General features: G+C 35.7%; 2 protein-coding genes across 2 annotated transcripts; both read right to left on the bottom strand.

Moving 5' to 3' along the window:
- Window positions 1-3,082: 3,082 nt before the first annotated feature.
- On the bottom strand, window positions 3,083-3,622 carry LOC110944477 (GEM-like protein 6). Its single transcript, XM_022186142.1, has one exon. It carries the CDS (start codon window positions 3,620-3,622, stop codon window positions 3,083-3,085), a length of 540 nt encoding a protein of 179 aa, XP_022041834.1.
- Window positions 3,623-6,293: 2,671 nt separating this feature from the next.
- LOC110864914 (F-box/LRR-repeat protein 4) lies at window positions 6,294-9,599 on the bottom strand. The gene is made up of 3 exons (XM_022114081.2): window positions 9,039-9,599; window positions 6,750-7,600; window positions 6,294-6,533 (listed from the first exon to the last, which is right to left on the bottom strand). The coding sequence occupies exons 1-3, from the start codon at window positions 9,400-9,402 to the stop codon at window positions 6,489-6,491; spliced, it is 1,260 nt and encodes a 419-aa protein (XP_021969773.1). The 5' UTR covers window positions 9,403-9,599; the 3' UTR covers window positions 6,294-6,488.
- Between the last annotated feature and the right edge of the window lie 643 nt (window positions 9,600-10,242).

Here is a 10,242-nt window from a genome sequence, read left to right on the forward strand (position 1 = left end):
GAGTAAAAAAAAATGATTGGGGAATTTCAAAAGAAGTGGGCCGCACGTCATGGATCTGGCTATCTTAATAAAAAGCGGGAAAAACAATCTTGGGTCATAGAATTGTGACACGTGGCACCACATTTACTTATTTGTTAAGTATAAATGTTATACATAAACTAAAAAGTTGGAATGGTATGTGACATGGACTATTATATTTGGTAGTTAAGGGTGCCAACCAACCATGCCACCTCAGCAGGGCTTGGGGCGCGAATTAATATTTACTATCAGTTAATATATAAACCAATCATTTAAAGCCATATCAACCCAACATTACATTCCACATAAAGCCCCAATAAGCCATACACCCCTACAACACACCTTAGTGGTGTGAAGGGTGAAAAAAGTGCACTTACGTGGTGCCTACGTACGTGACAACCCTTCTTTTTCGCTTAAAGCCCCAATAGAGCCCCCATAACACATAATCTAAAATGTAAACGAGCCAACTTGCTTAGGATAAAAGTCAGGTTGGTACTTTTACATTTCTTAAATGTGTTAGAATATAAACTTAGCATATATAGTGTATATTATTATATTATAGTTATCATAGGTTATTATGTTAGTGGCGGTTATCAAACTAACCGACCGAATATATATATATATGTAATCTCTATGAACATTATATTTTACCAAGATATTTTCAAGATAATATCCATATGCATTCTTCTTGATTCTCTGTACGTACACATACACATATCAAACACACACACGAATCCGATGATGTTTCGGTTGTCCAACATGTGGTATCAGAGCGCATGGTTAGAAAACGAAGAATTAGGATCAAAATTACATGATCCTGGGAAGATACAGATGAAGAAGATGGAAAACAAACACAGGAAGAGGCGAGAAACAAATAGCGATTCAGATTATATGAGTCCCCGATTACGCGCGATTGCAATCTTGAAACAAGAGATTGCAATAATGGAATTGCAATACGAAATTGCATTAATGGAATACGAATCGGGACGTCACGAAGATAATGGAGATGCAGGCGAAGTAATGACACGGAGAGAAGAAGACGATTCCAAAAGAGATGTTTTGGCCTGTAAAGATGTTCAAAAACTGAACGGTAAGATGCATGAAGACAGGGACGATTATTACAATAGAGAAGACGACAAGGATACGGAATCAAGAGAGAAATCGGTAATTAACCGATAGCATCACAAGAGAAAACACAGGGATGATAAAGATGATAAATATGACAAATACCATGTAGATAAGTATAGTGAAGATGGTAATAAAGAAACCAAATATAAAGATGATAAATATATTGAGATCGGTGATAAAGATGAAAGAAGCAGGGACCGGAAACGCAGGCAAGATGATGATAGAGACAATCACGAAGAAGAAGAAGAAGAAGAGAGTGAAGGATACAACCGGAACCGATCACCGGAAACGGTATCATCGGATGTTAAAATGAAGAAAAGAAGGACGCAGGAACGGCGGGAACGAAAAAGAAAGAATGGATTTCCAGTATTAGCGACGATAGTTAGTGACAGAAGAAGAAGGATAGTGACAGAAAACAGATCAGCGACAGAACGATTTAGTAGCACTAAATTGGCTTTAACGACAGATCAAAGACTTTCAGCGACAAAATGGGTAATGAACAACAATATTACCGTACTCGGCATCACGAAACAAATCAAGGTAGATCTATGGATGAATCATGACAAGTTTAAAGAAAAATGCATTTATCATCAAAGCCGACGCAACGAGCCATTACCGATGCTAAGTTTAGGGGATGGTGTTAGAATATAAACTTAGCATATATATTGTATATTATTATTATTATTATTATTATTATTATTATTATTATTATTATTATTATTATTATTATTATTATTATTATTATTATTATTATTATTATGTAATATTATAGTTATCACAGGTTATTATGTTAGTGGCGGTTATCAAACTAACCGACCGAATATATATATATGTAATCTCTGTGAACATTATTAGTTATCAAGATATTTCCATTCAATATCCGAAATACATGTCTCTCTGTTGCTCTCGTACAGAATCACACACACGAACACAGATATGATGTCGTTTAAGATGATGGCTTCCGCTAACAAAATGTAACATAATCGAGTTTTTAACTATGAAATTGGACTCTGTTACCCTAATATAGCGCCCATGAAATATCCAAAAGCTTATAATGCCCGGTTTTGGGTGAACAACCGGGTTGTATTACCTTACTACTGCTTCCATTGAAATTACTAAACCTTCTATATAGATGGTTTTTGGTATTTTTTGTGTGGTTACAATTGCTTCTTTGGAGATCTTTATCTCTAAACATTTTCTATATTATGAATCCTAATAGTTATTGTACCATTTTTATGAATGTATACTCTTGTGTATTTATCTCCAAACATTAGTATTGTGGCAAGAACATTTTTTTAATGAAGTTATAATAAGTGCTCTTTATGTTTGTAATTTATCCAACCCGCTTGAAAAACCAAGAAGGCAAGAACTATTAAATTGTCAGATAGGTTTCCCGCGGTTGTATTTCCATGTTTTATATAACAAGGCTAGCATTGACCCGCGTGTAGTAATGTGTAAATTAGATAGCTTCATCATCTTTGAATTCCTAGTTAATTTTTGGTTACAGGAAATGAGATACTTTTTTAGATCTTTCCTACTACATATGTAGCACACAACGTATATATACCATGCATGCCACCATGACCATGTTATTAGCACAATTTTTTTTTTTTTTAATTTCAAAACAAGATATTTCATTCCAATAATTTGGGCAATTTACATAAGGATAGCAGGTAGACGAGCAACAAACTGCGCCGCCATCCCTTTCTGAATAGAAAACCCTAATCTACTAAAAACAAAATAGCACATGATGAAAACAGATGAAAAGATCAAATATAGAAATATAGAAACAACAACGGATAATTGAAGTTTGAATTCATAACAGTTTCTTCTTGTATAGACATACAACATACTGTTGTATAATTTGAATTTACAATGAAGAGTTGATTTCTAATGATCTACATTTGTTGCTAAACTAACAATTGTGGCTGATTCTCTAAAGAAGATATCTTAAAGTTTTCTTGTAATTAGAAAATCCCAAAAACCAGAAGCTGAATTCATCCACCGTCACAAGCTCCATATACTTTTTCGATGGCCTCTTCATGTTCGCGCTCTCTCCTGCTCCTTTAATCTTTTCTAACGGAATCGACACCTTATATTGGAACTTTAACACCTCTCCTGCTGCAGAATATGTTTTGACAGACCTATCACTACAAAATCCAACCCTTTCGGTAGTGATAAAGAGGATGCCTGCGATCGGACCAGCTGTAGTGTATATGGAACAGCGGGTAGCATGCGACAACTTCTCAGAGTCCCGGGTACTGAAATTTTTACCAAAGATTCTTCCCTCACGGCCGAGTGGAAGGATTTTGGCACCATAACTCAACTTATGTTTCACAATTTCTAGTAGTCTTTCTATGCCATTGATTTTGGAAGAAGCTGGAAGACCGCATAGACTTCGACAAGATTTAGACAAAAGTAGCCCCCTTGATACAATCGGGGCTGCCAAGGCGCTGCTCGAGAGTCTGTTATCCATATTTTGACCTGGGGTGGTTGTGATCTGGTTGTGCTTGATGCTGAAGTTGTTGGCTAATGTCTTCTGGATCATGATATTTATAAGCTGATAAAGGTGTCATAAACTACCAACTTTTAGTTGGATGAGTCATCTGTGTGTCATGCTTGTTGGTGGTTTAGCATATGAGATCTTGAAAGGCCAGATTGGGTAGGACATATTCACTCCTTTTGACTTTGAGCTTGAGTTAGAATATTGCTACTTTATTTTGTTTAATCAGACTGACATGTAAAGTTGTAGATATATAGGTTCGTGCTCATGGTTATTGAATGTACCATGTATGCCATGTCATGAGTACAAGCAGCACATGGCATGCATGATGATTCTGCATATACCCTTTTTCTGTCCCATATTATAAAAGAAAAGGAGAGAATAAAAAACAATATCAAAATTCTGATGGTTTGAAGTAAGGTGTACTATTGGCCCACAATAAGAAGTTTTACAGCTGATTTCTTGTAGATATGTCCTCACTTTCCTATTGAAAACATTCCTTCTTGGGCCCATGGATTTTGCAATATGGGGAACTTAAATTGTTAATACTTCCATCTAAGCTAAGGAGCTTTATATATATATATATATATATATATATATATATATATATATATATATATATATATATATATATATATATATATATATATATATATATATATATATATATATACATTCAAGGTATATATGTATAATGGCTGTTGATTACAAGACCAATGGAGTGGAAAATAAAACATATAGGCCAAAATGAAAAGAAAATGTCGAAATGACTTCCAACGATGGTGTGGTATCTTCGTGACCTTTTACAACATACAGGCCTTAGTCACTAGAAAGTGCAAGGCATTGTCTACTTTGGTGTCTTCCGAGACCATCGGCTCTCAGTGCACTCGGGTTTCTCTCAATGATCCCCCTGTTATACTGCATGTTGAAAGCTTAAAACCGACATGTTGCTTCATTCTTAGAAGTGGTGTGATATGAGATAATGACCACCTTTTTTCATTAAGAAAAGGAGAGAATATTGACATTAATATTGATCTAAAGAGAAGAAAAGCAGTGGCGAAGCTTGAAAATTTCCACCGGGGGTCGGAAGTCACCGGACCTAAAAATTCTATATAAGTAAATTTTATTTTTATAAAACCAGGGGTCGAAAACGTATATACCTACAAAATTCTAAACGAAGCGTACATACATAACACTACTGAGCGAAAAGTTCGCCCCCCCCCCCCGGCCCCTTGAAAGCTACGCCCCTAATGAAAAGTGAAGTTACAATGCTTGTGAAGAAGGTAATCCATCTACCATAAAACTGAAATAACCACCAAAATAACAAACACCTGACAAATTATTGACTTCACAACAAGAACAATTGTATACTTTAGTTAGTTATTTTTGGGTATGGTTGATAAATTGTGATAGCAATAATGTTGTGATTTACCAGTCATTCATACTTTTTACCTGGCCAAGGGTATACTATCGCGATTATTCCCAACATCTAGTATCAGAGCCGAGATTATTCATAGTATGCTCTATGAATGCGATCTATTTTAATATATTTCCGTTTAACTCTATTTATAAGTTATAACTATTTGAAAATAATTTGTATTTGAAATGTGAAACTAAAGGTGCAATGTCGTTGTCGTGCGGATGGTCAATGCTTATCTCGTTAGTACGCTTATTGCTTTTTAGAATACTAGGTGGCAGTGATGTGACAATACTCAAGAGTGCATGGACGGATTTATGGAGTGCACAAGAAATTCTTTGATAAAAAAAGGATGTCCGATCATCCGTGTTAAAAACAAATTATAAGGATCATTACAACAACAAATGCATTCATAGGTTTGTCCTTAGATATGTGTAGTGGGGCGTTTTTTTTTTTTTTTTAATTTAAAAAAAAAACGCCCAAAAACGCCTCCCCTCCCATTACATAGGGCGTTATTTGCAAATTTTTTTGAAAAAAAAAAAAGTTAAGCAGCGTTATAAATAAAACGCTCAACAAACAAGTGGTCCAATTTGACTGACCAATGGGAAGGGGCATTAGTGGTCCAAGTGGGATGACATGCACTGACCAAACAGCTTTTTAAATAAGTTTCTTTTTTTTTATCCTTTTTAATGATTGGAAGGGCATTATTTGGGCATTATTCCCACTACGCCACTTTTGCAATAACGCCCCATGAGTACTGGGATAACACGTGTCGGATAATGCCCCATGGTGGGGGCATTATTTTTCTTAGCCACTACGGGTGGTCTTACTCCTTAGAAATGTATGACTTCTAATAATCGTCATCGCATTAGACATGTGACAGTGGTAAGGATAAACCTACATGTGTGTTGATACAAAAGTTTAAACAAGGAAGTCGACTGATACGCTGCTACATACAAATGATCCAAGGTTTAAACAAGGAAGTCGACATGTACGCTGCTATGGTACAAAACCAGAAGCATAAGATATAACAAAACAACTTCAATACCATACAAGTCCACTTTAATGGTGTAAAACTCAATTTATTTAGACGGTAGTTAGTACTCTTAGTTGTAATATGCATTGTTGATTGATTCGGTTATTATTTTTTTTTTTTAACCCGTCAAATGTTAAAACTATAGAAAATCTTAAAAATAGAACAAGCAAAATGGAAATTGGCATGATTTCTTACATCTTAAATCATATTATTCACACACAAAGAAAGCATATCAGTATTTTTAATATTACAGTTTTCATAATCATCTTTATACAAATTATAAAATAAGTAACATTTTCTCTCGACAGAGCAAAGGTGTTACAATTGTGGTTTGCAATGCTTCCTCCGCGCCCAAATAATTATTTACAAACAAGAAACTTTAAAATCTAAGCAATAACACACCTGTTTTCGTTTCGATCTTGAATTCGAATCTGAAACCGAAAAAAAAATCCAAGAACAGAAACAACTTTAATCAACAAGTTATAAAAAAAAAATCATAATGTGCAACACAATAATTGCATACAAAAACATTTTAAAGAGACCAAAATTATTAAAAAAAAAAAAAAAAAAAAAAAAAAAAAAAAAAAAACATTGTTATGCATTCAAGGCAAAAAATCAAGCTCCAATAAAATTTCAAGACAGTTCACCTTACAAGATTCAGGAAACCTCAATCCAGCTTCCTCACAACGAGCTTTTGTAACACGAGGGCATGATCGCACATCAAGGTGTTCCAACGACCTACACGCCGTTAAAATCAAGCTTATTCCCAACACGGTAATCTTCGGACAACTAGTGATTTTTAAACCCTTCAAACCCAAACCGCTTCCGTTGTTCAAATTCCCTAATCCCTGAAACGCAGCATCTGTCACCTCCTCACAGCGGCCAATATCAAGAACCTCTAAACAAGTGCATTCTGAAAGTATGGAATTCAATGAAACGTCTGAAACGTTTGAACAAAAATCCATTTTTAAGATCTTAAGGTTTCGAGTAGAAGCAGCTAGTGATCTTATCGAGTTGCAGGATATATCCCGACACCCTGCAATAATTAAGGTTTCGAGATTTTTACAAAAGTTAGCCACTGAGAATATAGATTTGTCTCCGAGTTTAAAACAATCCTGCAACTTTAACGTTTTTAAGGAAGTTGAATACGCTTCTGCAATGGTGGAAACTCCGAGATCTCCAACATTATCGCACCTATTTACGTCTAGATGGTTTATACGTTTACATCCGTTAACTAAAGCGGTGAGTCCAGTGTCTGTGATGTTGGTGCAACCATGTAAACCTAGTTCTTCTAAGTCATGACAGTTTTTAGAAAGAGATTCTAGAAGTTTGTCGGTAACAAGGCGGCAACCGGCAAGGTGTAAGATCTTTAGGTCATGACAGCCCTCTGTGATAGCTGATAGTCCCGTATCGGTTAGCTTTCTACAGTACGAAACATCTAACGACTGTAGAGAAGAAAGACTAGATCCAATGGCGGACATTCCATCATCGGTGATACCTACAAAAGCATAGTTGTTCACTGTTATCACGTGTCGATATATTAATTAACATAATTATTAATGATAACTTTGCCATAGGACTGGACAACAAACATCAGTATTTCATTAAGCTCAATGACCCTATAAATAACAGTTCAGTCACGACCCTCTTAGGTTTCAAGTGGCGCAGCGTAAACACAAATACACAATGTACAGACGATAATCACGCAATAAACAGAAAATAATTATAATACGACAGATCACACAAGAATTTTACGTGGTTTGGTTCCAGTGGGGGACCTACGTCCACGTGCTGCAACTAGGTTATTTCATTAAAGCTCAAACAAAGATTACAATTACATATTAGGGGTATATACCAGATAACAATTAGGGTTTATAACTTAGGCCCCAAGAAAATAACATCAACCAGCCATATTTATCGCTATGCCACATAGCGATAAATAGCGGGCGGCTATTTTATAAATAGCGATACACTAGAAAAGAAATTTAAAAAAAAAAATTATATGTATATTACATGTGTATTTAACAAAAACCTAAAATCCAACTATTTTATAGCTAAATTTAATTGTTTTTACATTAAAAAAATAAAAAATAAATTAGACTGTCGCTACCTATCGCTACAACCCTAATAGCGAGCCTAGACCTATATGCTACGTAGCGCGCTATAGCGATCGCTACGCTCGCTATTGACAGCTATGTGACCAGCCTTCACTACACCTAACGGACCCAACTCAAGATTTCCTAAATTCTCTATTTTGACTCTTGGGTAAAAAAAAGCCTACCTTTAAGCTACCCATGGTTAAAGAAGTCGCTAGGCGCTCCCAGATCGTCGGCTGGGGAGCTGCGAGTACTCAGACATGAAAAATTATAAGGAAATTAATTTTCGGAAAATTATATATATATAGGGGAGGGTTCAAGCGAAAACTTCTTTTATTCTGGAAACTCCCCAAAAAAACTTAAAAAAACACACCGAATTTTTTTTATCGTTTTTTTTTACATTTTTGGCGGTAAATCTAGCATTTTTAAGATAAAAAAAAAAAAAAAAAAAAAACCTTTTTTTTTTGAAAAAAAAAATTATTAGTTTTACACATGTGCAACATTACGGAAAACCTAACCCCCCACCCCACACACAACACCCACCAAAAACCTAAACCCCCCACACATGTGCAACATTACGATCGTTGGCTGAGGTTGACCGCCTTTGATCAATTCTGTGTAATTAGGCAGAGTTGAAGCCCTGTACCTTGTAACGATTACTCAACGACGAGTACTCGGCCTCCTAGACTACTTCAACAAAATTACCTACCACAATTCAAGATTCAATCCCCCCCCCCCCTCTACACTCCAAAATCATAACTTTCTACAAAATATCCCAACCGGGCATTTTCCAAACCTATGAATAAACCAACAACACTAACGAACAAACAGAAAACAAACCTTTGCAATGTCGCAGTTTGAGTATTCTCAACTCTGTAAAGTCAGTAGCAATAACAGTAAGATCCGAATCAGTAACTCCAGGATCAAAAGAACGCGCTGGGGACTGAGAAAGATCAAGATCGATAACACGTGTAAAGCGTGCAGCCATTTTACGAAGCATGTGCGGACCAGCACGTGCACAGAGCTTCTTCCGCTCGGTGCTCTGAACATATAACCATCTCTTGCATACGAGACTGAATATGGTTTTGTCTTTGTCGGTTTCGAGTTTAGTGAAGACTGATCGGAGCTCGTCGTCGCGTAAATGGTCGTTGATGCAAATGTTTTGTTCGAAGGTTGCTGTTGTGTCGTTGATTTCTTCGCCCATTTGGGGGTGATTGGTAGAAACCTAATTGAGAGTTGTGAAGTGTGTGTGTGTGTGTTGGTATGTGTTTGGGTGAGGGTTAATGAGGACATTAAGGGGGTTGTTGATTTTGATTTGGATCGTGTGCCGATAAAGGTGAAAACGATTTGAGAATTACGGACTTTTGTGATGATGTCAAAATAGGCATATTTATATAGTATTAAAACAAAAGGTCGGTGGGTATAACCGCCACCGCCTTTCTTTATATATAAGTAATCTTTGAGTACACAAAAACAAAATGCAAATGTGCTTTGGTGGTTTGTTTGTGACATTATAAAGAAGAGGTTGGGAGTTCGATCCATGCCCCCTCTATTTTTTTTCAAACATGGTTTGGATTTATGTGATGATACTCACATATAACTATAATCTTTTTCTCAAGATAATACTTATATTTGACTTGCTAAAACTAATTAGTTACACATAATTTTAAATTTTTTATTTAATATATCATAAAAACAAATGTCCGTCCCTATATTTTCTAAATTGAAACCAACACCCCTTATTCTTTAAGCAAGTATTTATGTCTAATTAACCATATTAATGCCTAATTACTTTTAAGACTTTACGTCGCTATCTAAATTTACTTTCACGACTCTACACCGCAACGTACGAAACATACTCTTTTTATCTATGTCTAATTATGTTAATATCGCAAACGTAACGAGGGTGACAGTCAAAAACACGTAACGTCACGTGCAGACACCACACATTAACGTCGTCATCGTACACTGTAGCCGCAATGCCTATATAGGTTACACCGAGTTAGATCGGGTACATCGAAACACTTTATATGGTTAATACATC

Source organism: Helianthus annuus, chromosome 6 (assembly GCF_002127325.2).
Source record: "Helianthus annuus cultivar XRQ/B chromosome 6, HanXRQr2.0-SUNRISE, whole genome shotgun sequence".
Lineage (NCBI taxonomy): Eukaryota > Viridiplantae > Streptophyta > Magnoliopsida > Asterales > Asteraceae > Helianthus > Helianthus annuus.

Coding starts and splice junctions, on each gene's coding strand:
- LOC110944477 (XM_022186142.1), bottom strand. CDS start 3,622: ATGGATAACAGACTCTCGAGCAGCGCCTTGGCAGCCCCGATTGTATCA.
- LOC110864914 (XM_022114081.2), bottom strand. CDS start 9,402: ATGGGCGAAGAAATCAACGACACAACAGCAACCTTCGAACAAAACATT. Junction 7,601..9,038: donor CAAACTGCGACATTGCAAAG/GTTTGTTTTCTG, acceptor ATGCTTTTGTAG/GTATCACCGATGATGGAATG. Junction 6,534..6,749: donor GGTTTCCTGAATCTTGTAAG/GTGAACTGTCTT, acceptor TTTCGGTTTCAG/ATTCGAATTCAAGATCGAAA.